The sequence below is a fragment of the Rissa tridactyla genome, chromosome 3 (genome assembly GCF_028500815.1).
Source record: "Rissa tridactyla isolate bRisTri1 chromosome 3, bRisTri1.patW.cur.20221130, whole genome shotgun sequence".
Classification (NCBI taxonomy): domain Eukaryota; kingdom Metazoa; phylum Chordata; class Aves; order Charadriiformes; family Laridae; genus Rissa; species Rissa tridactyla.
Window position 1 is genome coordinate 40,768,309 of NC_071468.1, and position 17,723 is coordinate 40,786,031.

General features: G+C 35.8%; 1 protein-coding gene across 1 annotated transcript in view; it reads left to right on the forward strand.

Moving 5' to 3' along the window:
- The window catches only part of ADSS2 (adenylosuccinate synthase 2), a 38,529-nt gene that overhangs the window by 12,973 nt on the left and 7,833 nt on the right, over positions 1-17,723 (forward strand). The window contains exons 2-10 of the mRNA XM_054195153.1: positions 4,088-4,190; positions 7,228-7,296; positions 8,052-8,102; positions 10,353-10,419; positions 13,503-13,610; positions 13,915-13,996; positions 15,783-15,909; positions 16,879-17,033; positions 17,461-17,585. Of these exons, the coding sequence (XP_054051128.1) occupies positions 4,088-4,190; positions 7,228-7,296; positions 8,052-8,102; positions 10,353-10,419; positions 13,503-13,610; positions 13,915-13,996; positions 15,783-15,909; positions 16,879-17,033; positions 17,461-17,585 (887 nt within the window). The remainder of the gene's footprint in view (positions 1-4,087; positions 4,191-7,227; positions 7,297-8,051; positions 8,103-10,352; positions 10,420-13,502; positions 13,611-13,914; positions 13,997-15,782; positions 15,910-16,878; positions 17,034-17,460; positions 17,586-17,723) is intronic.

Sequence of the window (17,723 nt, forward strand, 5' to 3'; positions counted from 1 at the left end):
TCGATCCTTTTGTGCAGTCCATCTGTTTGTAGCTGAATCCAGAGTTGCCTTGTCCTAATGAGTGTGTTGGCTATGACATGCTTCTTGGCTCAGCTGAAGGAAATCTTGCCACTGTGCATGGAGAAAGGGAAAAGGAGCCACTATTACATCCACATAGTGTATTCCAGACTGAGCAAGGGCATCTTTTGGTCTTGTCACGCACTTGGCCTCTCTGCCTGTGTTGGCCCAAGGTAGGCATTTCAGTCGTCACATGGCTAGGAGATAACCCCTGTAGTTTGGGTACCTAGAAGGTTACCAAGATATGGTAGACTAATTACTGCATTTAGTTAACTAGGGAGTATTGTGAGCCTCAAGAAATGACTTGTATATCTTAATTTCCCTCTGGCCAAAGCTTTAGAGAAAGTATTGAAGATCATTTGGGCATGAACTTTGTTTATCTAATCGTGAAAATAAATTCCACGGTTAGTTCTCCATTAATAATGTTTAAACATTTGAATCAAAGGAGTGTTAGCTTGAATAACATAACTGGTCCCATTTGGTTTAATATGATGAGGGAGGAGGAGCAGCGAGAAGTCCAAATGGAAAGCACTGAAGCCAGGAGTGACGACTTCAGCTTATACCTTGAATTATGCCTAGAGTCAATAGTTGCCTACATTACAAAGATGTTGGCATTACCATCAATTTCTGAAGGAAGAAAAAAAAAAAAAAAAACCCAAACCAAAGCCAAGCCCCATAACCTAACAACAACCCACCTCTCCACCTCACCACCACTAGAACTCCGAGTTCAGGTTTTTGTAATAAGAATTGTTTACCAAACCCATGTTGTGCAATATCTGAGCACACAACATGTGTACACTTTACTGCTAGTTCACTGTAAGTGTACAGTGTGAACCATTCTCTTAATATACTACAATTCCTAACTGTGTAACTATACACTTGAACTTCTACAGTTAAGGTAGCTTACCTGTAAATCAACAGCAGAATTTTGAAAACTGAGTTAATGAAATACTGTTGTTTTAATGCTTTCCTAAAATATGGTTTGAAATTAAAAATATTTTTCAAAACGATGCATTTTGACAGAATGACATCCAAAGCAGGATGGGGACTGACTTAATGTTCTACCAGACAACTGCTATCAGTGGCACTTTTGGGATTGAATCTTTTTGCGTTGTAGGCATCATAATATTATAAACAACTAAATTCCAAGATTCAGATTTGAGTCTAATCTGAAAATAAGCATTTGGAAACCTTGAGGTGTTAGTATCTGCCCGGGTTTGAGATAAAAGAGAACCAGTTTATTTTTCAGTAATTTCAGACGGTGTGGCCTAAGTGTGTTCAGATGGCGATTCATCACACATAATGTCAAGTTTTCTGCTTGAGTCTCTAGCAAAATGCCTTAAAAGTATAACTGGTCACAGTAAACATGCAGAAATATATGTAACTAGCTTGCTTCTAGATGAGGTATGGGCTGTGCTGTGTGTGTAGTTCAGGGTTTAAAAGGTAACATGCCATTTTTCTGAGCCGTGGGGTATTTTTCAATGAGCATTGAACCAGCACACCACCAAAAACCAGCAGCTGCGTTCTATGATGAACAGAGCCTGGGTCCGCATGCTGTACACTTTACTCAAGCAGACGTGACCACTGAATTTTAAGTTACCACGTCTGAATGGCACTAGAAACTTGACAAACTCTGAGAGAGTAAGAATTTATTGTTAATCGTGATCTAACTTCTAAAATCACAAAATTTTCTTCCCCTTTATTTGACATTCATGATGCTAGTACAACTTTTTTTTTTTTTTTTTAATAAATTGAGAAGCAAAACATGAAATAAAATCATCCAGATAGTAGGAGATTTCAAATGAACAGTCATTCACTAATTTTAGTGTTCTTTATGGGTTAGTCCAGTTTATTTATGCTGCAGTGGGAGACTTTGGACTTGTCTTCCCATTTGTAAATCACTACTACCTCAGTGTTGTACTTGGACCTATTTATTGGATTTTCATTTAAATCACTTCAGTGCTCATGTTAAATTTGTCTAGACTGATATTAACCAGTGGATCTAATAGAGAGGAATAATTTGAAGGAATCTGATGAGGAAGAAGAAAACTACCACTTTCAGCAGATGTACTTGATTGTAAGTGCTACTTTAGTACATAGCTGTTCTTTTGTCCCCAAGAAAGGTTTTGCTTAGGTTCTCAAACACTGTGTAGAAAACCAACATCTCTTCTTTCTAAAAAAAGGCTTGTATATTTTATTTATGTATGTAACTTAATAGTTCTTAGAGTATTACCTAGTTTTGGAGTAATGTGCAGTAGCTCAAGAGTGTCAGCACTTCATTTCAAAAATAGTTTTTATGTAGCTAGTTAACATCCTTTTAAATCAAAGATGCAACTGTAGAAGTGGTAGACCACTAAATAATCTTTCTTAACAGCTACTGTTGAGTAGAAAGGATGGGAGGAAGAGGAAGGTTATTACTGAACATTTATTATTTTCTTAAAAGGATAAACTTGAAAGACTTGCTTTATTTATGCATTCAATATGTTTCACATGTTGTGAATTGAAAAATTGTTCTTCTATGATAAAGTCAGATCATTTGTAGTGAAAACCATCTGCATCCGGAAATCTCTACAAATTCTTCAAGGTACTGTTCACTACATGGAAAAACTATGTTATATTAATAAATCATTTCAACTTTTCCTAAATTCAGGCATTTCCTTTTTTGGGTGAAGGTTTGTAAATCTCTCTGTTTCCAAAGGAGGTGGAACGACTGTAAGTCCTCAAATAAATAATGCCGAAATTCTGAGAATTTTCATTGCTAACTTCACTGAGATTAGGCTTTTACTTGAGGCACGTGTGTTGATACACATATCAGATATATGGCTTTATGTATTGCATTCATGCTTTGTAAATGTTGTGTAAGTAGCAAGTCGGTGTTGAGTCCATTACTTAGAAAAGACCTTCTGTGATACATTAGTCTGAAATATTTCAGATTTATAATTCCACAACTTAATATTTCATATAGTTTCTTTTTTCTTCTTTTCCTATAATGCCTTCAGCTTCTTTGTGCTGAAAGAAGGCTTAGATTAAAAGTCCTTCCTTTAAGGCTTTCCTTCCATGAAGCAGTTTGTTTATTTCTGGTGCAAGGTGCCTCTAAAGGATGTTCCCGTAGTTATGACAAACGGAACCATTTTGTATGTACCCTTGACTTGCACAAAGGACTCAGTCACAAGAGAGTGTAAGCTTATTTTCAAAAGTACATCAAACAAGAACTGGGGATATTTGGTAACTATTTTGTAATCTTTTTAGTTTCATAAGCCTGTCTTGACCCTGTTTAAGACTTGGTCACGGGCTTCTTTTTGTATTTTAGACATATTTTAGTTTAACAAATCTTTTAATAATCTCTTTGTGGTAATGAAAAAAGCTAGAAATGTTAAGTGTTAGTTTGATGTAAATGGCTTCCTGTAACTTACGAAACCACAATCGTCTTAGTTGCCTCTAGGTTCACTCCTTCACAGCGTGTTTCAGATACAAATGACTTGTACTATTACAGACCTCTCTTATCGCTGGGGATGTATAGAATGAATAAGTTAACTCTGCAGGTTAGTACTCATAGGAAAACATTCAAAAGAGACTTATCTTTCCCAAGAACTACATGGTTTTATGTGCTCAGTTTAACTGATGATGTTTTTTTTTCTCTGCTAACACTCTCCATAACTGTAATAGGAACCTAGTAAAACTGATGATGGCTTTTAGAAATGTTTGCATGTTCTAGAATACTTATGCTTTTCTCCAATAATTTTTAGAAACATTTTAATCTTATTCCAAGCTCTTGTACCTTTGATGAACTAAAATACTGTCCAAAGTCTATATGACAGGCGATACTGATGTTGAAATTGTAAAGTTTGACAAAACAAGTTCAGCTGATTTCCTGGGAGATCTCTGAAAGATCCTTCGTCAGTAACAGAAATGAAAGCTGCAGACTTGGAGCTGAAATCAGTTTATTCCATCGCTATACTGTGTGTTGATTTGTCTTTAGTTTCAAAAACTATTAACACTTTTTTAAATTATTATTTTTCTTCTCCCCCAGGGAGGAAATAATGCAGGGCATACAGTTGTTGTGGATTCTGTGGAGTATGACTTTCATCTTCTGCCAAGTGGGATCATCAATCCAAAAGTCACTGCATTCATTGGTAAGTGGGACATCTCTAAAAAATAGACAATACTGTAGTTACGGAATTCTGACATACTAAAATAAGAAAAGGTATCAGGACATACAGGATCAGGATTTTTCTTCCTCAGATTCCCTTAGGCCTGAATTGCTCTACTATCTTGTTGATACTGTCTTAACTCATTTGTGAAGTTTAGATTACAGAGGTTTCCTTTACTGTCTCGGATAGTTCAGCTTTGTTCTTATCTGCACTATCAATGCAAACAGCTAGCTGCTTACCTTGTCTTCATTCTCCCTTTTATTTTCTCTACCAATTATTTCTTTTATTCTCAGAATTCCTCCCCCGTGTTTTAATCTTCAGCCCTGCTAAGTAACTACCAGTACCTTTTGAAACATAGATCTTTCCTGCCTTTTCCATTGGATTGTGAAATGAATGTTGACTCCAAAAAGACTTCTGTGCTATACTATATAGTTCTTAGCAAAATGTCCCCTCAGGGAGAGTATGTTAGGAGGTTTAGGGCAGTTGCAGTACTATGTAATGTCAGGATCTACGATTTGTTTGCTTCCTGAAAGGGGATTTAGATCGGCCTGTCTGCTGTCCCTACAAGCTTACATACCCCCTACCTCTCTTGGAATCCTGTTTGCAATCCTACGTGTTTTTTTTCCTTCGGATTGCTTGTGTGACCAACCTACTTAATAGTGCTGTGTAGCCCTTAAAATTTCCTTCTAAAAATGGAGGTAAATATAAAACATGTCTACACAGTGTTACAACTGTGCATCTGCTTGTGTGCTGTTTCACAAGTCAGGTGAGTCTCTGGGTCACTAAAGTGTTGACAGATCAACACTCCCATCCTGCTTTTTTGATAATCGGAACTCCTCTCCCTTACACAGCGTACTTCTCACAGTCAGAACTGTATTGCCATGCTCTTCCTATCACTTCTTCCTGCATATCTCATTGCTTTGAGCCTGTAGTCTTGCCTCTCAGCTTGGTACATGTGCCAAGAGTAAGTGGGTATTGAGAGTTTGCTAAACAGCATAGCAACTAGAGAGCCTCTGTTGCTAGTTACTTGATTCATAAACAGTACTTGCTGAATTCTTGAGTCCAGCTTGTAGCGACTGTGTACTTGCAGTCAGCATTAACTCTTTACTTGATGGGAATTGGTGGTTAATTGCCTCTTTATATTGTGACTTGATAGTGGGATAGTTTTGGATCAACTTGCCCTGCCTAATACTTCTACAGAAATTGAGCCAATGGGCATGGAAATAGATTCCCTCTGATGAAGGCAAGGTTGTGATGTTAACTGCTCCAGTTCTGAAGACTGTGGCAGATGATATTGTTTTTATTCCCCTCTGATGTGTTACTTTAGAAAGTTATTGATTGAAAACAGTAAAAAAAAAAAAAAAAAAAAAAAAAAAAGGATGTTCATTTGCCTTGTTTTGTTTGGTGTAGACTCAGGGTTGAGTAGGAAGGACCCCATCCTTTAGAAGTACAATAGGCAGGAGAGAGCTTTTTACAAATCCTCTTGTCTGTATCTGCTATTTCTTGGTCTTGTCTCAAATCTAAAGTTTGTTCTAGCATCGTGGTTTTATTTTAACCCCAGCCAGCAACTAGGACCATGTAGCCGTTTACTCACTTCCCCTCGCTGCCAGTAGGATAGGGAGATGAGGGAGAAAAGGGAAAAAAACCCCAAACCTTGTGGGTTGAGATAAAGATAGTTTAATAGAACAGTAATGGAAGAGAAAATAATAATGGTAAAAGAATATACAAAGAGAGTAATGCAATACAGTTGTTCACCACCCGATCGATGATTGATTGCCCAGCTCGTCCTGAGCAGCAATTGCAGATCCCTGCCCCCTGTCCAAGCCCCATTTATATACTGAGCATGATATCTATGCTATGGAATATTCCTTTGTCCAGCTTGTCCTGCCTATGCTATGCTTCCTATCAGCTTCTGTGAGAAGCTGAAAAAGTCCTGGACTTAATATAAGCATTACTTAGCAACAGTTAAAACAGTATGCATTATCAACATTATTCTGATACTAAATCCAAAACACAGCAGCTACTAGGAAGAAAATTAACTCTATCCCAGCTGAAACCAGGACGGTTTGCCTTGTGTTTAAGATCTCTTTTGGAAAAAAATTAATTTATCTGGCTTAGGATTCCACTGAAAGGGCTTATAGGTTAAAAAAAAAAAAAAAAAGAGCAAGGCCAAAATGATTGGAGCATTATAATAGATTATTACTACTGATAGGAGTGTGCCATGAAAGTTATAGTGAAGAAGTCTTAAATATTTTGGTGTTTAGAATGCTTTTATCTATGTGAAATTAGGCAATATGCAAATAGTCTGAAATGGCAGGTCCCTTCATTCTTTAGCTAGATGTTATCATACTGATAGCTTTGGATCTAGTGATCTACTGAGTTTGGTATGACCTTAAGATGTTCAGTTTTGCTGTATGGAAATGCTTTTTCTTGGGCACTCCATGATGCTGGTTAATTGTATGAGCTAGTAGTCTTTTTCTGATCAATGTGACAGTTGTAGGAAAGCGAGCTTGCTTTCGATGGAGCTTTTTCCTCTATTATGTTTGCTAGTCTGTGAACAACCCCAGCTCTATATATGGAATATTGTGTGTCTATGTACAGCAGAAGAGTGACTGAAGGGGATGCTAGTGTTTGTAATGATGATAGAAATGTGCTAAGCTTTTAAAAAAACAATAGGGTTATTAAAATGAAGTACAAAGAGGGAAGTTAATTTTAGATATGAGGAAGAGGAAGTTGCATTCCGGACTGTCCCACGGTGCTGTTACTCTTTGTCCTGATCTAAATTGAAAGTTTGTTGAGTTTATTAAAAAAGTTCAATGCATGTAGTAAGAAATGTATACGTATAAATCAGTCTTCTACAGACAAATTCCTAAGAATAAAAATTGCAATGTTTTGGAAGTTTAAAAATTTAAATAAAATACCCTGCATACAAAACATGAAGTGTCTTTGAATTGTTTGGAATATTTTTTTTTCTATAGTCAACGTAATTAATTAAATTTTGTGTAATGATTTTCTTCAGGAAATGGTGTTGTAATTCATTTGCCAGGACTCTTTGAAGAAGCTGAAAAAAACTTGAAGAAAGGAAAAGGTGAGAAAATTTTAAGATACTACTCGTAAAATAGTTTGTGGGGCCATCCTCAGAAGATTTAGACGGAGGATGCCTCTGTAGAGGTTACATACAAGGTGTTTTTCCAGAACTCTGTTTAGCTGCTAGTTTCTGACAGGAGTCTTGCCAGAAGTCCCAGGCCCGCATAGGAAGACAGACAAAAGGAGTCTTTGTACAGTTTCAGAAGAGAACATGTTCTATATATGAATCATCTGCAGACATTTTCCTTTGCTTAAAGCAATGAATTTAAGAAGCGAAACAACTTGTTAAAGTGTGTTACCTGTTCATAGTTGTTTTACCTCTTACAATATTAGTGGACAATTTAATGGTACCTGTTAATGTAAACAAATGCTGTGATAATCACTTCTCCATTCAGAACTCAGTTTTTGGATACTTCCTCTTATGTCTATGGCCATGCTTGGCAGCAGTCTGCTATAAGTGAGGTAAATCAATGGTCTAGATTATTAAAAAACAAAAAGCTACTGACTGATTGTTGAAATTGAAGAACTAATAGAATAGCTAGAATTCTTCCTCAGAATAAGCCTGACTTTCTCAGTTTTATAGGCTGGTGCCGAGTTTTAATTATTGAAATCTAGTTTTTTGCTCTGGAACGTGATTGCTCACTCTTTAAATAGATTGACTGAAGACTAAACATGAAAAGTATTGATCCTTTATACATCAGAAGACAAAAATTCTATACAAAACATAATTTGAACTATTTCATTTTGTCTTTTAAGGGCTAGAAGGATGGGAAAAAAGACTAATAATTTCTGACAGGGCTCATATTGGTAAGTTCCTGCTTGTGGTTTGTTTTTTTGATGTTTTTTATTTTTATTTTTTTTTTGCTAATCTTTGTTTTCTCTGACCTTTCCACGGCAGTAAAAGCGTGACAATTTTTAGCCATCTCTTTATATAGGTATGTACGTTTCTTTGGATTAAGTCTCCACATGCAGCTTTGGTTTATTGATGATCCTAGGAAAAAAATCATTCACCACTCAGGACCCTTCCAGGATTATATTCTAATGACTCTTTAATCCTAGTCCATAAGCATAACCTAGTCAGGAAAGCAGGTTCACTTTCCAAGCCAAAGATTAGAGGTGCAAAGCAGTCAAAAAGCAGTTCACAAGTTAATCGAATGATTCATTTCCCCCTTTGGTGTAAAAGCAGTGTTGCTTGTAACAACTTTTCTGCTGGGAAACCACGTGTCTGGGTGTGACTCAAAAACTCGTGGGCTCCCTACCAAATAAATTGCCGTGCATTTCAGAAATGAGACTTTATGGGAAGGACGCTATAGGGATGGAGAGAACGGCTGCCCTCCTCGCAGGGAGCTCATCAGTCAGGCATTGATTCCAGTCTGTTTCAGACAACTCTGCAGTTCAGAGCCTGGAGTAAAATAGTGTTTAGAGTCGAAACCACCAACACAGAACTTCAGAGGCTTTTCCGGTATCACTCCTAGGACATCTTTATTACATAAATTCATCCTTTAAAGTAGATCTTTAGATATTGTAACATAATAGTTACGTAACTGCATGTATTAGGAAATGGATTTATTGCTGCTCTGGTAATCATCTTCGGATGATGCAAACTTTTTAGGTCTTTATCAGATAAAAGCTTATTACACCAGAAAAAAGGTTTTGCTTTTGGTTTGGTTGTTTTGGTTTTTTTAACTGATCTGGAATAGCTTAGTGAGTGAACATGTTGTTTCAGAATAAGTATGTTTTTACTTTGGAGTAACTACTGAGTTTGAAATAGTTGAGTAACTGTTCCGAAGTTACTAAAATTGTTTCTGAGATTAGAATCACTGTAGGTGAATTACTTGGAAGTGACCAGATTATTAGAAAAACTCTTCTGCGATGATTATATTGCAGTGGTAATACTGTGAGGTTTTCATAGCTAAAACGGACCAGTTATTGACTGTTATTCGTAAGCATTCAACCTTTTAACGTAAGTGAACTTTCACAACGCTTCTGTTTAGAAAGTTCTGGTAACAGTCTGGAGGTCTGTTGCCATGACAAATATACCTTCTCTAAAATGGATATTGGTGATCTGTGAATGATTAGTCTGTAACAAAAGATCAACCAAAAATAGGTTCAAGCTGCTGGGGATAATCTAATCCTTTAAATTACGGGATATGTGGAAATAAACACAAAAGTAAATCGGTAAGGCAAACAAGGAAAACCAGCTCTTGTTCTAGGCGAGTAGAGTCTTGTTAAATGAGTCTCTCTCTTGCAAGTTTTCAGTTTTCCTGTGTAATGTGTAGATTAGTAGTTTAACTTTCAGGAGATAGTACTCAAGAAAAATAAACTGGCTTCTGTTAACCTGCAAAGTGTATTTGACATGAGTCTTGTCAGATTTTTTTTTTTTTTTTTTTTTTTTGCTTTTATGGTAGAAAAAGAACTGGTACAAGGAATACTTTGCATAGTCTTTGTCATTAATAATATGTAATGCTTTGAAAAAATAACCAGGGCTTGTGAAGATGACTTCTGTTTACATAACAGACATCAGTGGGAGCTGTTGTATTTCCAAATGTATTTTAATGTATGTTGTCTAAAACATAAAAATAAAATGGTTTAAGAGATATTTAGAACGAATGAGAATGTTTATTTAAAGTTCCCACCTTAAATTTCAGCAGTATGACATTTTTTACCATAATCTGTTTTCCAGGTTTTTTTTTCAACTGCATGTTTTCTTTGTTGTCTCTACATTCTTTTGGGCCACTACAAAGCTGAAATGGCTTAGTTATTCTATGGGAGGTGTATACACATCTGCAAGTATTCTACAAAATAAACCCTTAAACAAAAAAAAAGAAAAAGAGAAAGTCTGTGAAAAACTTCAGAACTCTTCCCTGTGAAAAAATTTAACTTGTAAAAAAGGAGGGGAAAAAACCCCCTCTCTTGTCATTTTATTTGCCTGTCTTCAGTGTGTATATTTTTGTTTTCCACATTGATAAACAGGGCTAGAGTTAGTTTGAAGAAATTGTTACTGACAATTTGTAACTTGCTTCACACAAATTTCTCAAGTTATTTTTATTTTCTTAGTATTTGATTTCCACCAAGCTGCTGATGGCATCCAAGAACAACAGAGGCAAGAACAAGCAGGAAAAAAGTAGGTAGTTTTATTTTGTCAAACATAGGATGACTTAGTGCAAACATATGACTTAATACATTGGATTTCTGTTATTGTTTGTCATCGAGTTTAAAAAAAGTGTTAATTATCCTTGTAAATCTTCAGCGTGGAGTATGCAGGGATCATTACTTACACTTTTGTCCTCAAGTGGCTAGCAAAAGATTATGTTCTTAATGAAAGGGCTGTATCTTGGTATTTTGCCTTATGAAAAAGTTTCTAGTTCCTAATTAGCTTTATAAAAAAGGGTTCCTGCTTCCTAATGTTTTAATTGTTTACTGGAGGTATTTGTTTTTGTAAAGATATATTTCTTTTTATGAAGATTGAAGGACCCCTTTGACATCTCCAAATAACCGAAAGGTCTGATATGACTAATTTGGTATCTCACGATGCTTCATAGTCAGAAGTGCATGTAAATGTTCACATTGTCTACTACAGGCTGCTAGTAACTTCCTGAAGCTTTTAAAACTTTCAGAAACTATCTGCTGTGTTTCTAACTCATGGTTTCCAAGCAGCTTGCTAGTTGTTGGGGAGGGAGAAAAAGCTGGAAGAATTAACTGTGACATGTCTACAGCTGGAAAGTAATGCAGCTCTGTAGGCTTCTGAGATACCAGTAAATTTAATCTGTCTTTTGTGAAGTTTGCCTATGTGGGTGAAAAGTAATTCAGTCTTCCTTACTGAGATCTGTAAAACATGTCATCCATGACAATAACCTGTAAGAGTGTGTCTGATTTGGGCATACCTTGCTTCACACAGATTGCTATTGAGTAATAATTTGTCAGTTATTCTTAATTTTCACACTTCACTGGGCTGTACTGGCTGTCTTGTTACCTGTTATTTTAGGAATTGAAAAGTAAGCAGGAAGAACCTACATATACGTATATGGAAGAATATGCATATATTTTTTAATGAGCCAGTGTGTGTCTATCAGCTATTTTTGTATGTTTGTGGAGTGCAGGCTAAAAATGCTATATGACAATATTTGCAATTAAAACACTGTCAGTCACTCAGCTACTGTGAGAAGGAACCACTTCATTAGTTAGTGTTAAAGATTGTAAGGGAAAGCCCGATGAAGAAATAACCACTTTTTTGCAATTACTTCATTTGTTTCAAAGAAACCCAAAGAAAAAAAGTTACGTTCAAAGCCGAAATTCTGCAACAATCTTAGTTTCCAAGCTTGTTAAAACTGCTGATGGATTGAAAATACTAAGCTATCTATTTCCTCCTAAATTTTAGGGCTCTCTAAGTGACTGTAATGGGGGACTTACTACTACAGGCTGGCTAAGAACAGGCTATCATAAACTCGTTATCAAAACACTGTCTCCTGTTTGTTGGGGGTGGGGAATTGAAATAGCCTGCTAGCATGTCTAACTGCAGATTTGACCGCATAGGATATTTGGTATTAAAATTCTTTTGTGTCTAACACTTCAAAGTTGATCACGATAAATAGTAAGTTTATTTTTTATTTTAACTGAATGCTTTTATCTGTTCAAATGTAGCTCAGAAACAGTCACAAGTAAGGTTCATGTAGCTTCCCTTGCAGAAAGGTTATAGAAAAGGTAATCTAATACAGTATATTATGCTTAGACAATTGTTTTAATTTCTATAAACACAGTGTTCTGACAGCTTAACTCTTTTATGAATTGGCGTGTCTTAACGAAACAAAAGAAATAGAAACCAACCTCCTTAAAAAAATTCTCTGTGGAGGGTATGAATCGGGCTGGAGGCTGGAGTCAATTATTTAAGCCACAATGTCCTGCTCTTGTTAAATAATACTGTGTGATGGAAAGTTGATTAGAATGTCTTTCTTTTCAGCCTGGAGGCAAACGTATCACTCCCAGAGATTACTCAGTATTGAGTCTAATTGGAAGAATTCGTTTTTTCCCAAGATTATTGTTTTGAATCTACTCCAAACTACTAATGATGTAGCGAAAATGAATTATATGCTGATTATGAACTGTATTTCAGTTCACTCATATCAGTTGATACCCTTTAACATAAAGTTTAGCTATGACCTGTACCTTCCACTTCAAATGGAGTTCCTCTTGAATTGAGTTATGGTATGGCACCTTCAAGGCAGTTTGAAGAAATCTGGGCCACTCCACGTATGCAGAATTTATAATTGAAGATAAGGCTTTGTGTGTCTGCTCAGGGGAGAAAAAAACCCAAAAAACAGTTAAAACTGGGTGCAAAACTAAGCTTAGCAGTGTACAGCCCACTTCTGAAAATGCTGCACGCTTGTTCACTTCTTTAAAAGTTACTTAATCTTTTGAGAGCAATGGGGAAGATGTTTGACAATCTGCTTACGATGAGTGCAGTTTGGCTCCATTTTAATAGCTATTTAGCAAGACTCTGGCAGAAGGCACTTTCTGAACTAGCTGTACTTCTCTGACAGTAAAGTCAGCACAAGCAGGTTGTATCTTAGGATATCACTGACGTTAGCTGGAAAATGCTTTTCAGGCAGAGTGGGTAGGTAAGGGTAAGAAAAAGAATTCAGGTTTTCAGAATTGGCTGCAGTGGAAAAATCTATTCCTGAACCCTGTCTAACTTAACAGCTTTTTGAGTATCATTGTCACTCTTAGACGCTCAGCTGTGTTTTCTGTTTTCCTGGCTCCAGCTGAGGTGTTCAGAATTAAATATTTCTTACATACAAACTTGAAAGCCATACTGTTGGTGCTGTTGCTTTATGGAGGACTGTCTTCAGGACAGTTTTTTAGGAAGGTGTTTAGTTAGTTTCAGTTCATAATACTGAAGGTTGTTGTCTTGGCATTCAGTTCCCTAAGTATAAAAGTTCAGAATTGTTTACAAATAAATATGTAAGAGTTCACTAAAGTATGAAAAGTTACTGGTTTGAAAAACAGAAGGTTAATACATTTATGTCTATAGACAGTGATATTCTGAAACTAAGTTGCATATTAAAGTATCTCATGTTTTAAATGCTTAAAATAAGATTCTAAATGCTCGCAATTAACAGCATTTCCTTTTATGCTAAGGATGTATTGGCTTTAAAGAAAAAACAGCTTAGTTTTATATCAGTAATAACTCCTGTTGTTATCTTTTGAAAGTTTGGGAACTACCAAGAAGGGAATTGGTCCAGTATATTCTTCAAAAGCAGCTCGAAGTGGACTCAGAATGTGTGATCTTGTTTCTGACTTTGATGAATTTTCTGAGAGGTAATTTCTGTATTTTAAGGCACGGTTGTAACCATAGTTCTCGGTTTCTGGGTTAGTACCCTGTGTAAGCAATTACATCTCCTTGCAGTTACTTTTTAAATTAAAATTTATTTTAAAATATGAAAATAACTTTATTTATAACTTTATTAACTTATCTATTTATAATTATTAAAATATTTTATTGTTTGAAATTGTTTAATGACCAAATAATTGCAGATATGTAACCAGCAAAACCGAAGGTTGGTGGGGGCATGAGGAAGAAACAAAAAACCAAAAACCTTAGCGAAGCATTTTTGCCTTCCAGGTTCAAAGTGTTAGCCAATCAGTACAAAGCGATATATCCTACCTTAGAGATAGATATTGAAGGGGAATTGAAAAAGCTCAAGGTAAGCCTGCTTCTGTCTGTTAAATGATGTAATCACTGTGAGCAGCTACTGCTATATAAATCTCCTGGCGACTGATGCTTGTGCTTGTGTGAGGAGTTAAAACATAATACATATCATGAGAAATTGGTATGTATCAATTCTAAAGAGCCTGGTAGAATCCTTAAAGACACTTCAAAACTTGGTTTCAAGAGAAATATTGTAAGCTTTAAAAAAAAAAAAAAAAAAGGCTTTGTAGGGAGAATTATTTTGACTCCCACTTGCTTAAACATACTGGCTGGGAGGAAAATACCCAAGATTGTAGCTGGGGAAGGTATGTTTCATCGTAAAGCAGAATATTAATTCCTTCGGTCAGAAACTTAAGAACTGAAGTAAATTATTATTCTAAGTGATAAGCCTTAAGGGAAAAAAATATTGTCTAACAACATAGAGAAATGTAAGTTGATAGCAGCAGAACTAATGAAGCCCGATTGCCAGCAAACTAGTCTTGTGGTTAATTATGAATTCTGATTTGATGTTTTCCCTGCAATTGGGACAGTTGCAAGATTTCTCGCTAGTATTAATTTTCTTATGCCTCGTAGTGCAATTTTTGTGGTACGCCCAAGTTCTTAATTGAAAAAAAATTATCAGGTGTCTTACCCTTACCCAGCCATTTTCTTCATGTGTTTTATAGAAACCTAACTGTATGACCCCTTAAAAAACTTCAGCCAAATTTGGTAAATTGTTTAAAACCATTGAGGTATGTGTGGACCAGGGGAGGGGGTGCACAGTTACATGTTTAATTTTTTCAGGAAATCAGGCCAAATAAATCATCCTTCGTGTATCTTCAGTTGCCGCTAAACTCAGTTTGCCAGCACTAGAATGGAGTATATGGGAGTTCTTAGCACTTCTGTTTGTCTTATTTTTAATAATACTTATTATACATGTTCAGTTGTAGTATTTTTATCAATATATAGACCTAAAAATTGGTTACAATTGAGTATTTTATAATGCTTTATAGTTTACTTAATACACATTAGGATCACAGAATAGCTGCAATTCATTGTTAGGGTGGAAACATAACATATGTATTTGTAGCTTGAGGAAAATTGTTTGCACTGAATGTTTGTTTTGTGCCAATGCACTTGATTAAATTCTGAAACACAAAAAGTCATATTTCATGTGAAGTAAATCATTAGAATGAGAACTTCCGTGTGTTCTCATGGGGGAAAAAGGCTGTCTACCAAGTGTTAATCTGAACATTACTGGCTTCTTACTTCCAGCTACTCAGTGGCATTCAGGCACATGACCCTTAATTCCAATAAATAACTCTTTACTTTTACTTACAAACATACCTGTGTATATATGTATCACAAATTAATACTGCTTTACAATTGTGTGCATTTGTTGGCTTCAGATGGCCAGAAGTGGAACTCCCCACATGCTGGTTCTGGAGGAGAAACTTTGAACAGTTGGAAACGAAATACCAAATACAGCAAAGTATTGTGACTATACTCAAGCTTGCATATTTCTAAAGGATTTCAAAAGTTTGGATTTTTTTTCTTTTTGTTCCTCCTCTTTTTTTCTTTCTTTCCTCCTCGGAAGAGCATACATGTCTATTGTGTCAATCTGATGCTAATGTTCTTCCTTCCCTTCTTCACACGTTATGGCATATCTAGCATTTCTTTATGTTTGCTTTTCCTTTTCAAAAGGAATACAAGCATTGTTATGAGAGAGCAATAGCACTTGTACTCTGGCTGGCTTTATCATAATGAAATTATACTATACAGTAGTCTTTTGTATTATTCAGGGCTGCATGGAAAAAGTAAAACCAATGGTAAGGGATGGTGTATATTTCATGTATGAGGCTTTACATGGACCACCAAAGAAGATCTTAGTAGAAGGTGCAAATGCAGCACTGCTGGACATAGATTTTGGTAGGTATAACCTTTTTGAGACACACATTGCTATATACTTATGTTGTGAAAGAGGAACGCTAAATGTAAACTCTTCCATGCTTAGCTGTTTGTATGGCATAAGTGTTTTATATTTTGGAAGACCGGTATTCTCTATGACTATGACTAGCAAATAATTGAGGCGTGGGGGGGAATTTTTTAATCGAATTATTTCAAAAAGCTTTAGACTCTCCCAAGGTTAACTATTTGAATGACAGTAACGATCAGGTAACTTTCCTTAAATAGAGTGCAGCTACTACTTCAGTGTCTATAAATTTCATATGAAATAACTCACAGTTGTATACATCTATGTATACACTTGAGAAGAAAAATGGAGGGCTTTGAGAGGCAAAGTGTGTGAGCAAAATTGTTCTTTCCAGAATTCTAAAGTTCTTTGCAATTTCTCATCATTATAATGTGCTGACCAGTTTGTAGAGCTTGTATTTTATTTTTTTCTCCCAAAATGAAAAATGGTAAACCTGTATTTTGTAACCTTTTAATATCATTTTCTTAAGAGTCTCCCTTCAAATTTTCACATTGTTCTTTAGTGAGTGTATCTTATATGCAAGGCATGGATTTCTGGTGTCTTACTCCGATTTTTTGAATTGTATGATCATTCGGTACTGTTATGGAGTCAACTTTTGCCTCAGTACCAGTTGAAGTGATAATATTTCTCCCTTTTTCAATAAAGAAGGATCAGACAATGTAGGTGTAAAGCTAAGAGCTCATTAAATATGTTCTTGATTGATATGATCTTGATATGATTGATATGATCAAGCTATGATCTTGAAAAAAAATACGTTTTTTGTGTGTTTTGTTTTTTAGCATTGTAAAACCTAGGTAAGTGCAATGCAAGTACTGTTCCCCACCAGGTTAGGTTTATTATTATTTTTTTTTTAATAGTTTAAAACCAGTGTTCTAATAAGTTTTTAAAATCAATTCTTTTAATAGGCACATACCCTTTTGTGACTTCATCAAACTGCACAGTTGGAGGTGTGTGTACAGGTCTGGGCATGCCACCGCAGAATGTCGGGGAAGTGTACGGAGTTGTGAAAGCATATACAACGAGAGTTGGAATCGGTGCCTTTCCTACAGAACAAGATAATGTGAGTATTATCAGCCCTAGATGTGACCTGTAACTGGGTGACATAACTTGGTGTGTCTGCCTTATGTTAAAACAATGTTAAATATAGGTAGATGACAGTGTGTTTGGATATCTCATCCTTCTGATTCTAGACTGAGTTTACAGGAGTGCCAGATCTGATTGTCAGTCTGTCAGACCTTCCTATGGAATAGAAGGCTAGAGCAGGAATAAATTTTGAAACATTTGCTCAGACAGCATTCTCGTAGAATGAATTAGAAATAGCATTTTGTATTTCTGTTTTCATCCCAATGGACAACTTTGTGAAAAATTGGGGGAAGAACTTTGAAGGTAATTCACAGTATTGTAAAATGTTAAGTATACACCTGTATGATGTATTGCAAATTAAAAAAAAAAAAAAAGGCTCATGTAATAGTATTGCTTTTTGTTAGGAAATTGGAGAATTGCTGCAAATGAGAGGTAAAGAGTTTGGTGTTACAACTGGTAGAAAGAGAAGATGTGGCTGGCTGGACCTTGTGTTACTCCGATATGCCTACATGATTAATGGATTTACTGCGTGAGTTATTTTGACAGCTTTGCTGGCAACTTGACGTAAAATCGGGAAATGCTACAGTTACTGCAAATTGTACATATACTCGTTAGTAACATTTAGACTGCTAGTATTGACGATTGGTTTGATATTTTGATAAATGAA